General features: G+C 58.0%; 1 protein-coding gene across 13 annotated transcripts in view; it reads left to right on the top strand.

The window, feature by feature from the left end:
- The window catches only part of NCOR2 (nuclear receptor corepressor 2), a 253,710-nt gene that overhangs the window by 199,636 nt on the left and 40,204 nt on the right, over positions 1–13,870 (top strand). For all 13 annotated transcript variants that reach the window (XM_055794127.1, XM_055794120.1, XM_055794126.1 and 10 more), the window contains 3 exons: positions 3,551–3,693; positions 9,142–9,289; positions 11,735–12,299. In XM_055794127.1, coding sequence (XP_055650102.1) covers positions 3,551–3,693; positions 9,142–9,289; positions 11,735–12,299 — 856 coding nt within the window. The remainder of the gene's footprint in view (positions 1–3,550; positions 3,694–9,141; positions 9,290–11,734; positions 12,300–13,870) is intronic.

The following is a 13,870-nucleotide window of genomic DNA, read 5'->3' as shown; positions in this document are numbered from 1 at the left end:
ATGCAACGAGCCCCGGGTCAGCCAGAGGAACAGATTAGAGCTCGCTCGCTGCTTCGTCACATACCGACCGCACCGGCTCCCGGTCCCTGGGCTGGCAGGAGCGAAGCTGCAGCGCGCAGCCGGCTGCTCCTTTCTCTTGCCTTCTTTTTTTTTGTTGTTGTTGTTGTCGTTGTTTTTTAAATTACTATTATTTCTTGGCAACGTTGGGCATCTCCTGAAACTGCACAGCCTCCCCGTAGCCCCGAGCTACCGAGCGAGGAGGTGAGGTAGGGGAGAAAATACCCGAGGCGCTTCCATCCACCTTAACAGCGGCGGCTGCAGGCGGCTGGAAGGCTCCGGCAGCGAGCAGGAGAGGCGCAGGGGACGCCGTTCGCTCCGGAGGGAAGAGCGCTGGGGCTGGAGCATGTGTTCCCACCAACTTCTGGCACTGAGGTCAGGAGTCTCCCGCCTGTGACCTGGTTTCCAGCCTCGGTGCCCGCTCGCTCGCGGCTCTCGGCCGCCCATGGCTCTGCAATCCTCTCGCCCCCAGGATTTAAGGAACCGGCTTTGCTTTCTTCTCTGTCTCTGGCTGCTGCGAAGGAGCAAAAGCAAAATGCGTGGGGAGGGTGTGAGCGGAGCACTCGCAGCGCTTCGCAGTGGGCTGCCGTGCCCAGGGGGGCTTTGAAGAAGTGCCCCGACGCCCACGTCCTTCCCAGCCCGCCCGCTGCACGCTCCAGGCACGCTCCCTGCCCGCCAGAGCCAGACCCGGAGCACGTAAGTCAGGCGTTGGGGTCCGAAGGATGGATGGGGTTAACCTCAGGGGTGCGCGTAGCTGTGTGCCTGCGAGCAGACCCTGCGCCCCGAGCCCCCCCCAGGCAGCCAGCACAGCCTGCCTTCAGATCTGATAACTCAGTTAGTCATAGTTTCAGTTGCGCTGCAGAACCACGGCCGTGCAGTGCTGTGCCGTGCCGAGGCGGGCTGGCATGCTGGGGGACGCAGGGGCTGGGGGCTGCCAGGCTGGCAGAGCTCATGGAGCCAGGGTGCTGGGCGAGCCGAGGGCTTGCCAGTGCGTCCCAGGGTGTCTCAGCTGGTCCCTCCCCGAGCACGCAGATCGTTACCGTGTGGGGAAGCAGGTGTTGCTGTTTAGCTCTGGTTTTAACGTAAGAGAAGGGTGCTGGGCTCCCCGCTGGCACCTTCCACCCTGGGAGCCCGGCACCGACGTGGCCACCTGCCCGGCCACCTGCCAGCTCCTCCAGCAGCATCCCCGGTGGGCAGCAGCACAGCGAGCCTGGGCAGGGGAAGGGGCAGCCAGGAGCTGCCATCGCCCATGGCTGCAAAGGTCCCACCGTGCTGGGCACCGCTGGTGCTGGCATCCATCGCCCCCCGACCCCAAGCCGTGCCGTGTCCCGCTCCCCTCTGCCGGGTGGCACGGCGCCTTGCCCACCACCAGCGGTTGTGTTTTGAGGCTTTGCCCAGGGCACAGCAAACGGTTCCAGCCCCGGCTGTCACACTTGGTACCCGGCCACTGGCGGACGATGGGCGAAGGGGGCCCAGCGGCTTGTTTGCTTTGGACAGCAGCGATGGGTTGTGACACAAGGGGATGGGTTGTGACATGGGACTGTCCTGTTTTCCCCTGCAGCCTTCAGCGACTGCGGGGGGAGGACTCCCACCCTGGCTTGTTATCTCTTGCAGTTGGTGGCCGGATGTCCTTTTTTTTACTTTATTATTATTTTGAAGAAGTCCCAGCCTGCCAGCGGGGTGACGGAGGTCGTGGGTTTGGCTGAAGCAAGACTGGGAGTTGCAGAGTTAAATCTCAAACTTGTTTCTTGGCTTTCCACAGCCTTTTGTGGTGCTCAGCGCTGTGTGATGCCTGCCTCTTACATGCAATTTGATAAGCCCTGGTGCTGGGACAGGGCAGGATACAGGCACTGGCTGGATGTTAACTCCTGCTGTGCTGAGTACTCCTGGTTTTTTCCAGGACCTGGGAAGCAGGGACAGGGGGGGTTCATTTCTGGGGTATGTGGTGCCATCTATTCAATGCAGACATACCGACAGCCCCCGTGCCATGCACATGGATCCTGGTGCATCCCTCGGGCTCCGATCGCTTGTGGCTGCCCTGTCGGTCCCGGAGGGAGGTTGTTGTTGGGCTGAAGCAGAGGTTGGGCTGGCACTTAGGGCTAAGCTGGGGCTGGGAGGTGCCACATGGCTGTAGCCTGGCTGACGGCTGGCAGTGGGGCTGGGGCACAGCTGCCACAGCACCCAGGCACAAGCGGAGTCGTGCAGGGGAGCCCTGTGGTCCCACGCCCCGTGGCATCAGAGCAGCCAGGGAGGGGTTGGGGATGGATGACAGAGACGCCCAGGCAGTGCCTGTTCCCAGGCTCTGTGGTTGGTGGCTTCTGAGTGGAAAAACCCCTAACAAAAGAGAAAGATGCTCTTAGCAGGTTCATTCCCTGCTGGTTTTCATCTTGAAGTCACCTTCTATGGCAGTACCGTGCCCTTGGGTTCATAGTTTCTCCATCCTGTGCCCTACACAAGGAGCAGGGGAGGAACAGGGGAGCTGTTGGCTTGATGATGGCATCACGTGGGCAGCCAGGAGCCAGCCAGGCCGGCACGACCCAGCTGGGCTGACAGCATCCTACAAACTGGTGGCAGGTCCAGCCCCGCCAGGCCCCACAGGAAGGACCAGCCACGTGCCGGGAAGGGTTACAGGCAGCAAGGCATTGCTTCCCAGAATGGCTCGATGCTGCTGGAGCCTGGGATGGAGGGACAAGGGTGCCACTGTACCAGTCTCTGGGCTGCGGTTGTGACTTCCACCTCCAGCTGTGGGACAGGGGTTGCCCAGGCACCCCTGCAGAGACCGCAAAGACATATGGGGTGACTTGTTCCTTCCTCCTCCACCCTGCTGAGTTGCCCCAGCGCTGGCAGGAGCCCGTGCTCGGGTGGCACCGTTTGGCCAGGATTTCCAGCCCTTGGCATGATGCCTGACCTGGGAAGCTGGTTTTGCTCATGAGCACTAACCCTCCGGCATGCCTCTTCCCAGCCTGGGACATCATCTGGGCTTCGTGCCTGGGTGCTGCCACCTCCCTGCCCAGGCTCTGCTTCCCCGTCCATCACAGCACTGGGTGCTCCAGCCCCCCAAACTGCCCAGTCACCCCGAGTCATCACTGGGGCACAGGAGGGTGGAAAGAGCCTTTGCTACCATGAAGTAAGGGCTGAGAGCTGCTGGCCCAAGTTCTCGCGGACACGCCAGTGCCTCCTGCAGCTGTCCGAAAGGGAAGGCAGCACCACTCGCCCTCCTGGCTGCCTGGTGGCTGGCCGAGACGTGGCTGTGGGGCGTATTTTGTTCTGGAGGCGGTCAGCATAGTGTCTTTTTTCCTCTTGGAAAGAAAAACAGGCTCTTGTAGGTCATCCCCTGGCCTAGGAAGCCATTCAGACGGGTGCTAGTGACCGTATTGTTCCTGTGAAGTTTGGCTTGCGCGGAGGCTGTTTCCTATCCTGCGTGGATAATGCTGCCCTTGTGTGAGCGTATCTGGTGTTAAACCCTTCTGCTTTCTCCTGCCTCCCACCACAGGTCTCCTTGAGCATGGGCGGAACTGGTCGGCCATTGCCAGGATGGTGGGCTCCAAGACCGTGTCGCAGTGCAAAAACTTCTACTTCAACTACAAGAAGAGGCAGAACCTGGATGAGATCCTACAGCAGCACAAACTGAAAATGGTGAGCGCCCCGTCTCAGCCCGCACCAGGCACCGTAGATATTCCCTAGCGAGAGCTGCATGCTTCCTGCAGCCGAGGCAGGATTTTATCATCTCGGAGTGAAAGCTCTGGGGACTGGGGAGCAGGAAGTGGTGCAGGGAAGGGTTCTCCACCCATCCCTCCCCAGGAGGTCTGGAGGAGGGAGAGCTGCTGTGTGGGAGCTGCCTGGGTGTCTGGAGCATGGCTGGTACACGGGGAGATAAGAAGCAGAAGGAGGAGCGGGGCTGCAGTGCGTCGGCCAGGATGCAAGCTCAGTCCTGGCCGCACACATACCTCGATGCTGGCCAGGTTGTGCTGTTCCACCCCAGCAAGTGGAGATCCTGGCTCGGCCACAGGCTCTGCCTCTGCAGGTACCACAGTTACCTTGTAAACTGCCCACTGGCCCCGAAGAAATTCAGGGGTTTAGGACAGCGTGAGGAAAGGCTGGTCTCGACACAGATGTTGGTTGTCTTCAGGGCTGCGAGCAGATGTGCGCATCTCTCCGTGCCTCAGTTTCCCCATCAGAAGGGGCTAAAGCTGCTTCTTTCCTGGCACGTGGTGCAGGGTGTGAATGAAGTGGGGCTTGTTTGGTGTTCTGGACTGCTAAGAACAACTAAGGAATATAATTATTTCATTTGTAGAGTATCCTGGGGTTCCCAGTTTCTGGCTAATAAAATTCACATGGCTAAACCCCCAAGGGGTGCTTTGAAAATGCAAGGGACAATGTTCAATGCAGGAATCTCTCCAAGCAAGCTATTACAGCAAGAGTAAAAAGAAAGACAGGAAAACATTCAATGACTCACCCAGGAATTTAATATCCTAGTCAGTCTATAGGAATGAGAGACACAGAAGACATCGGTGATTCTTTTTTATTAATTCTCTATGCACAGAGACACTCCTGTGTTCCCATGTTTCAGCAAACTGTTTTTAGAAACAAAGCAAACAATATAAAGACCCCCAAACCGATAAAAAGACTGGAATGAAATGTGCATCAAGCCCTCTGAATATAAAATATTACGATAGAAGGATATCATTTGTTCATTACTGGGGAGAATCTGAAATAAGATCATACAGTTTAGCTGGCAGTGGAGCCGGTGTATATTAATTTACTCTGCTTCCTAATGTTGCAGAAATTATATCACGGAAGTGTTTTTCTGCAGAACCACATTTTTCCCTGCATCCGTCCCTCCAAGGCAGCCACTAGACTTCTTCAGTCTAATTGCTCACTCTCACTTGCAGTTTATATCAGCATCATCATTTTAGTTTTTGAGCACTGGAGCCTATGGGATTCGGTTGTGGAGAAGAACAATGAACATTCAGCTGTTATTTATTGTGCTGTATTGTTTTGTGGCAACAGCAGATGCCAGAAAGCTGAATAAAATAAAAGAACAACTGAGATTAAATTGCCATAGACCTTCCTTCCTGACTCCTAAATATATTCCCGAGCAAACCCAGCCTCCAAATCTCACCCTGTAACCACTAGTCAGCTGTGACCTCTGCGGAGGAAGCACGTGGCGAGCAGCGTGGCATCGCCTAGGTTTGCCGTGACATCCCCAGATTGTTCCCTGACCTCTCCACCACCAGCTATCGCTGATCGTGTGCGGGGAAACGCAGTGGCTCTGCTTTTCTTCCTCATGCTTGATGAGAGCAAACTTAATTAGGAGATCTCATTAGTTTCCCAAATGGGGCTCATTAATATTGTAGCCTCTTCTTCCAGGTAGGTGTGACAGTGGGTTTCAGCAGCGTGCAGGCAGCTCGGAGGAGCTGCAGGGACGGGCAGGCAGCAGTGACCGGTGTGGGATGGGAAGCGGAGCCTGGCAAGGTCCCTCTGTCCCCAAATGGTGGCACAGCGCAGTGTGGAGCAGCATGTCCCTATTCCCCATGCTGGGACAGTGCTGGGTGGCATGGGGCCGGGTGTTCTGGCAGTCCTTTGTTCCCTTGGGTGCCAAACCCTGGCTGGCCAGAGCCCAAGGAGCTGTGGGGTCGCAGGGACGCTCCCTCTGAGCATCTGGGGAGCATCCAGTGTTAGGAAGGAGAAGGGTTTGGGTTGCAACAGGCAAGGTATCTGGCACGGTGACGCGCCTTTTCCACCTCTCTAGAGCCCGCATAGTCCGTGAAGTCCCACATGCTGTGTTTGGGGGTTTAATTTGAAGACCCATCCTTTGACCGGAGAGGTTTTCCCCTGGGGAGAGAGCGCAGAGGGGCCGGGCAGCTGCGCATGGGCTGTGTCAGCACCCGGAGCCCCGTTTCCCCTCTCCCCTGAGATGCCTGGTGCTCACACTGCCCTTCTCCAGCCTGCTGGAGGAGAGGGATCCCACTGCGGTCCTGGCTCAGCGGGGCTGGGTGCCACAGATCCTCACCTTCCTCCCTCTGCAAGCTCCCCCGTGGATCTGGGTGTCCTTGCCAGCTGGCTGCACCCTGGGCCAGGCAGCCTGTTAGGCAGGGTCAGGCCACCTTGAGGCTTCGCGTTATCAGCCCCGCTGTGTGTTTTGGCTTGATTTCATGCTGAGCGGCTCGGATGGGTCCCAGGCATCAGCGTCACTTATCCCTGACCTTCTGCATGCTGTGCTCTCTCTAATCTGGGCGTTAAGGAAAGCGGGACATGGGATACACGGTGTCCTCAGAGCTGCTCTTTTTGTTAGTGGTTGGAGACGAGGCGCTGCCTTCACTGGGACCTCTTTGCGGTGTGGTTGTCACTTTGGTCTAGTGGCTGCTGGGGCTTGTTTTGGCTTGTGGAGCAAAGATGGGTGAGTTATCCCCTGGGCTGCTCCTGGTGCTGGTCCTGGTCCTGCTTGGAGACCGAATCCTTTGGACCCCTCTGAGCAACATTTCTTCAGTTCCTTGCTTTTTGGGGTGGTGCTGGCTTTGCCCAGAGCTTCAGGAGGACAACCTGGTGGCCTTTTCTTCTGGAGGGTGAACAAATCTGCCTTGCCTTGGTGTGCAGAACCTTGTTCTTGAGTTGGAGAACCCTCCTCACCGTGGTGGCAGAGGGTCCTGCCTGCAGTCCCGTCACTGCTGGCTGCTTGCATGGCAGAGCCCAGGAGTCACACTGTGGTTAGACCTTGTCCTGATGTGGTCTCAGATAAGCATCATTGTGTCACACCAGTGTGGGACTGCCTGGGCCTGCTCTTAGGACAGGCTGAGGCTGCTGATGCTGACAGGAGGTGCCCGTAACGGTGGCTGCATGTCAGTAGTGGGGTTTGGAAGCTGTTTTGGCTGTTGCTGCCAAGTCAGGTGGTGGGTGCAAGGAGAGGCCAAATTTTGTCAGGATGGCTGCGCTGACCACGAGGCAGAAGGCCAGAGAGATGTCACGCCTGGGGGCTGGTGGCATCTCCGTCTCCTCCTCCAGGACAGATGGTTCTGGTAAATTTGAGCAGCAGAAGGCAGTACCCAGTGCCTGGGATGACAGGAGGGGGGGGTGGGGGAGGAACTGCCCCTCTCTGCCAGGCTGGGAGTCAGCACGATGGGTCTGGCAGGGGACTGGGTACCCGAGTGGGCAGCACGGAGGAGCAGGCATGGAGTGACCCCTCCTGCAGGGTTTGGTGTCCTCGCTGTGCACAGCACATGTCCTTGGTGGGCTTGGTGGGGCAGAGTGCTCCTGTGGCACTGACTGCTGGGTGCTCCTGCAGAAATACCTGGTGGTGACAGGGAGAGAGCAGAGTCCCCATGGGCTGAGGGGGCACAAAAGAAGCATCAAAGTGCCCATAGCAGATGGTCCTGGCACCTTCCTGTGGCCTCACTGGTAATTGCCTGGATTGAGAGTACGTTGTGCCGATGGGAGATGCCTGGTCCCAGGCAGAGACTCTTCCGTGTCCACCACAGTGATGGTTGGGATCCCATGTTGGCCATGGGGACCCTGTGGCTGCTCATAGAGGCAGAGCAGTAAGGGACCTCATTCCTTGGGTGCAGGACCTCATGAGGGGCTGGAGCTGTTGGCATTGTAAGAGGCGAGGTGGTGGCCTGAACGTCTCTCTAGGTGTAGCCAGGATCTGCTGCCTGCATTTCAAATCATTTTCCCTAAATACCAGCAGTGGGGACTGCTAGGAGGGGGACCCCTGGTGCCACCGGGGCAGCTCGCTGCTCCATTCCGCCAGCAGCCACTGGCCCCCGGGCTCTGGCCAAGTAGGGTGCTGAGGCAGGGGCTGGTTCCCAGCTAATTCCCCGGTGAGGAGCCTGCTCCTGCCCGCGGCTGAGTCACAGACCCGTGAGTAAGAGGCAGAGAAGTCTTTGCCATAGTAACATTGGCGCTTCGTCACTGCGTTAGCGTGATGGGGAGCTGCTGCTTCAGACAGGAACGCTGCCGTGGCAGAGGTGTGAATGCTGGCAGTGCTGGGGCATTGCCACCGCTGCCGGGATGGGTGAGGGCACCGCAGAGCCCTGCCTGCCCCCCACCGCCTCACCGTGCCTTCACACAGCCCTTTGTCAAGTGCCTTTTTTCCCTGTCTCCTGCCCAGTTTGATAAAAATAGATTTTGAGCAAGCAGTGTTTCCAAGCAAAAAGCAGTTATATTTGTTTGTTTTATCTGGAAGTTTTTTAAAGGATTGAAAAGTTGGGAGGGGGGGTAAGGGGGAACCAGCTCTTCCCAGCACAGAGATCCAGCAGCAAAGTTAACGTTTCCACCACGACTTTATCTTTTCATCCATGTAAATAAACGTCCTACACACGTCATTCATGTGGGGTTTGCAAGGAGAGCCGGAGATGATGGGCCTGTTCCTACTGGTAATATTTACTCAAGCAACAAGAGCAGGAAACAATAGCAAAGCCGAGACTTTTCCTTCAGGTCGGTGGGAGGGAGCAGCTGTCCGTGCCCTCGTGGCTGTGGCACATGCCCCGGCGAGCGGGGACGGGGCAGACGGGGCACCAGGAAGCTCACCTTCGGGATGCTGTGGCACACGGAGTGTACCCACTGCCCACTGGCAACGGCCTCCCCAGCACGGGAGTCAAAGTCCTTGGGCAGCACCTGCCATCTGTGGCATCGGGGTCATTATCTGCCAGTGAGCGTCAGGTGGTGGCCACGCATGTTTGCGTAGCTGGAAATGCGCAGGGCAAACACGTCGCACGTGTGTAATGAGCGGGCACGGGACCACCAGGCTGCAGCCAGCCCTGCACTGGTGACTTGTGTGCGCGTGTCCCTTGGCCACATGGCTGTGCCACCCCTCCAGTGGAGGCTCGCTGCCGCCTGGGGCTGGAGCTCCGTGTGGAGCCAGGCTGGCCGTTGCATGGCGGTCAGAGTTTTGTGGCCAGGTGAGACCACGCTGCTGGGCTTTCAGCAGGTGGGGCTGGTCCTAAGGGCTGATAATTCAGAGGGTTTACCCGGGGAGGGGGCCGTAGAGTGTTAGCATCCCTCTTGGCCCTTCAGGCAGGACCAGGGCTCTCTGCTCCCACGCAGCTCCCCTTCTTTCCTTCTCACCACCCTCTGTCTCTTCCCCAGGAGAAAGAAAGGAATGCCAAGAGGAAGAAGAAAAAAGGCACCGCCGTACAAAACGAAGAAGCCACCTTCCCTCCTGCAGCTGAAGACGAGGAGATGGAGGTGTCTGGGACAAGCGGCAACGAGGAGGAGATGGCTGAGGAGGCGGAAGGTGAGGCGGGTGGGGGCTGCGCTGGGGGGATGCGCTCAGCTCTCCCGGCTTTGCTGCATGGTTGCAGCAGAGGCACTGCGCACAGCCACTCCGGGGCTGCAAATGCCAGCGCTCACAGGGGGTTGCAGCTGCCACCACAAAGCCACACCGAGGTGACGGTGTCCCACAGCACACGGCACTCGTGGCATTTTGAATGCCTCTGGAGGAGCTCCCTGGATCACTGCCCTCCTCCCGTGTCCATCTGGAGGGATGGTTATTTTGGGGAGCCCTTTGGTTTCTGATTTCCATCAGCGTGCTCTCCAAGAGCACCCAGCTTACCAGGACCTGGCACGCTTGTGGGCTCTTGTAAATCACATTCTATGGTGTTTTCCTCCAAAGGAGGGTCCCTGCGTGCTCAGCAGGGTTGGGTAGCCACCACTGTGGGCTCTCAAGGAGCTTATCACGGGCGCAGGGAGGGATAACCTGGCAAGGTTTGCACGTGCCCATCCCCATCCCATCAGGGTGCTGCAGCTGCCGCCGCCCCAGGCAGTGAAGCTCCCCGAGGCCAGCACTACCAGCAAAGGCAGGGGAAGCCGTGCTCTCCCACCAGCCAGACCGATGGATCTTGGTGGGTCTCTTCCTCCTCCTTTCCCTTTTAAGGCAGTGTTTTCCTCCCTCCCAGCCATACCAAAGAAAGGAAACAACTTGAAAGTGACAATTTTCAGCTAGTTATCGCTTAGAAAGCATGGCAGTTTGGAGTTTGGAGAAAATGTGCGTAATTTTCCAACAATAGCCCCATTTGACTTCTGTCAAAGTAATTTAATAACTTAACCAGCACTCTGGCACCACACTGGTTTTTGGCCTTAGCGCCCCGGCTAATGGGACTCAAAATGGGAAATCTTTTCAAATCATCATTGCAAGTGACTCATTACGAGGCAGATTCCAGGTAAATCTTTGTGCGAGGTGATACGTGACTCAGAGGCACAAAGTAAAAGGTAGTTATTGCTCTTTGTAAGAGCGCCTGAGAGGAAACAATGTGGTTTTGAGATTAGAGACAGATCTCTTGACACGCTCCTGAGCCTTACGCTCCAAGCCTCATCTCTTGTTCTGCTGCTGGGGTGGGCTGCAGAGCTGAAGGAAGGTGTAAACAGAGCGGGGATGAAATGTCACGGGCACAGAAGTGCCAAGGTGGTGTTAGGCACGAGATGGGCTCTGGCACAAGGGTGGCATTTGGGGATGCTCAGGCAGTAGCTTGGAGTCGGGGAGCCGTGTGGCTGGCCAGGGGCAGGAGGAAGGACTTGGTGGGGGTTTATGGTGTAGACCCACGGCTTCAGCATCTGGAGGGACCTCCAGGGACAAGCCTGAGTGGCGCGTCTTGGCGTGGCATTCAGAGTAGCATTGAGTGGCAGTTGGGGCAAGTTTGGCCAGATGTGCTGTAAAGTTCGTCCTTAGGTGGGTGGCGGGACACCTCACTGCTTGCTTGCAAGTGAGTAAAAGTTGGAGAAGAAGGATGAATCTCCTGATGAGCGGGACATGTTTTGCGGCCGAGGAAGGGTGGATGTGCCCTGATGGGACACAGTCTCTCTGTGGCGCACATCTCGAAGTTAGCTTTACTGCTACGGAGAGAGGCAGAGCAAGGGATGCACGTGAGGAAGACTTCAGGCATGAGCATGAGAGCCCTGCCCGGTGGGGAGATGCTGAGATGGGACTGTGGAAGTGTCCTAGTGCTCCTGGCCCTGGCAGAGGTTTGGAGGGAACAATCCACCCCCCAGCCATAGAAACAGCCTCCCTGCAGCACCTTCATCTGCAGCGGCACACAGACGCTTGCGCTTCAGCTCACTTGGAGCTGTTGGTGGCAGGTTTGAGAGCGATCCTTCCCATGTAATAATTAACCTGTCCCGCCACACTGCCAGCGCTTTGCTTTCGCTGACCCTGACCTCCTTTCTTCTGCCACTGGCGGCTTAAATAACAACAAACAGGCACAGTGGTTTGGGATGGTCTCCAGGTGCCCCGGGGGTGGCAGGAGCCAGGGACACAGGCTACGTAAGTCAGCGAGCAAGGTGCCAGCGAGGCGCTTGGTCCCAGGGGAGCAGAGCTGCTCCAGAGCCATGGGTGAGAGGGTGAGGAGGGAGCAGGTCCTGTCCTGCAAATCCAGCCAGCAGCCAGGGTTTTCCCTTAAAACCCAGCTTCCCAGTCGCTGGGGCTCCAGCCTTTTGGGCGTGTGGTTTTGTGTTTGGGTGGGGGTTAACAACAGTCGTCGTGCTGGGCAAGCGGAGAGGCCCCCAGAGCATCCCTTTGCTGGTAGGCTCAGGATCTGGGGATCCCGGTGCAGCTCTCCCAGCCCCAGGATCGTCTCCCCCTCAGAGGAACGAGGGCGTTCTCCTCCCAAGGGAGGGGGTGGAGGCAGTGATATGGGAAGCAAGAATCTCAGGCTGATCCTTATTTTTATTTCTTCCCTTTTCTCAGCTGCAGTAAATAACAGCTCCGACACTGAGAGCATTCCCTCACCGAGGCCCGAAGCCAAAGAAGGAGGCGAAAACGGGGCCAAGGCACCACCCGGGCCAGGAGGTGACTCCAGCGCAGAACCGGCAGTCAAGTGGGAAGAGGCTCCAACACCCCCCCGTTCCACCACTGACGCTCCCCCTGCTCCTCCCGCAAATCCCGCTCCTGCCGCCAGCCCTCCACCGGAGGCAGCTCCCGAGCTGCCCAGCAGCGAGGAGAAGGGACAGGAGGACCTGGTGGTGGACGTGGTGAAAACGGAGGAGCCGGAGGAGAAGGTGAGCGAAGAGCCCTGCAAGAGCGAGGTGAAGGAGGAGAGTGAAGACAGCCAGGAGAAGGACAAGGGGAATGACAAGAAGGTGGAAAGCGGCGTCAGCGGTGGAGGGACAGTGGGGACAGAGGGGACGCCCAAGGCTGAGAAGAAGGAGAGCCACAAAGGCAGTAAAGGCCCCGGGGTGAACCCCGACAGCGACTCCAGCGCGACCTGCAGCGCGGACGAGATGGACGAGCAGGATGCGGTGGACAAGAGCAGGTAGGAGTGGGGAGAGAGGTGGGCAAGCGCATGGCCCAAGGGCCAGACGAGTGTCTCTGTTGCATGCCACAGTGCCCATGTGCGCTTTGGTGAGCTCCTCCTTGGGAGTATCACCACTTAGGCACTCCCCCAGGTGAAGGGACATGCCCCACCATGTCCCCACGTGGCCATGACCCTTTGGCAATTACTTGCCAAGGGGTTGTGACGCAGCGAGCAGTGCGATGTCGCAATGTGCAGGCGCTACTGGCAGTGGCCGCGGGCAGGTGTTGGGTGCAGAGCCACTGCGGTGGCTGGTGGCAGCCCATCTGGGTGACGCAATGGAGCAGGACTGTGGGGCTGTGCAGAGGTGCAGGCAGGTTTGCCAGCATCTAAGGTTGGGAAGGATTTCTGTCCAAGTCAGTGCTGGCAGGAGATAAGTTGCATCAGGGACATGTTCCCAGTGCAGAGAGGGGGCGAGGTGCTCCCTTGGCAGAGACGCTGCTTGGATCCGTAGGGGTGACTTACCCACCCTGGCTGTAAAGGGAGGATAATGGTGGGGGCTGTGCAAGCTTGCCGGTGGCCGTGCCACCAGGTCTTCACCTCAGCTGCTGAGATCCTGAGCCCTCCACCCACACCTGGGGCCAGCAGCCAAGGGTGCCTCTGACCCTCATGGATGGTTCTTGGCACAGGGAGGGGAAACACTGGCCGCCCCCTTGGAGAACCGTCCTGCTCCCCTCCCAGCTTTTCCCACAGAGCGCTCCCCACCCAACAGCCTCACAAATGGGGAGAGGGTTTCCTGGTTTTTAAAGAATATGTATGAATACATGCATCTTCGTAGCACTGATTTTTCTAATGGCACCTGCTCCTGGGCCAGGTGGAACTTCTGGGTCCACCCTGCCGTCACACACAGGGACAGCAGTCCCTCCCCACCTCAGAGCTGGGCTGGGACTGGAAGCTGGCATCCCACATCCAGCATCCTACATCCCACATCCATCCCATGGGCTTGCAGGGGGCAGTTTGACAGTGAGATGGGTACTGAGCAGGCTGTATGCAGGGCAGTGGATGGGGCTAGTTAAAAAAACAACCAATCAAAGCAGCGGGATGAGGCGGTAAGGAGCCGCCATGCATCTCCACTGCTCCTGGGGGCCTCTGCGCTTTCCCTGTGGTTGATGCAGGAGCCAGTGGGTGAGTGCTGCTTGTGCGGGAGCATCCTCCACACCGCCCGGCCACCCTGGGGAATCAGCCCCTCTGGCTGCCAAGCAGCTGGAAGCAGCGCTGACGATGGCGAGGGGTGGCGTAGATGCCGCTGGCCCCAGCCCCATGGCAGGGCTGAGGCCTCTTGGCTGCAGTGCTCCTCTCCAGCGGTGGACAGAGTCCAGCACCACCCCTCCCCGCCCTCCCCTCCTTCCCAGACAGGAGAAAGCTTCCCAGCAAGGGAGAGTGAGGCCGGTGGGGCTGCACTCCTCAAGTTTAAGATTAACCCAACCGAAAACAGGACAGCAGTGGGTTGTACCAACTTCCCAGCACCAAAGGAGCAAGTCGTCTTGGGAATGACTTTTTCATCCCTGGCTCCTCGCTGAGTCAGCACCTAT

Source organism: Falco peregrinus, chromosome 2, assembly GCF_023634155.1.
Source record: "Falco peregrinus isolate bFalPer1 chromosome 2, bFalPer1.pri, whole genome shotgun sequence".
Lineage (NCBI taxonomy): Eukaryota > Metazoa > Chordata > Aves > Falconiformes > Falconidae > Falco > Falco peregrinus.
The sequence above is the reverse complement of the archived record's forward strand: the minus strand, read 5'-3'. Positions and strand labels throughout refer to the sequence as shown.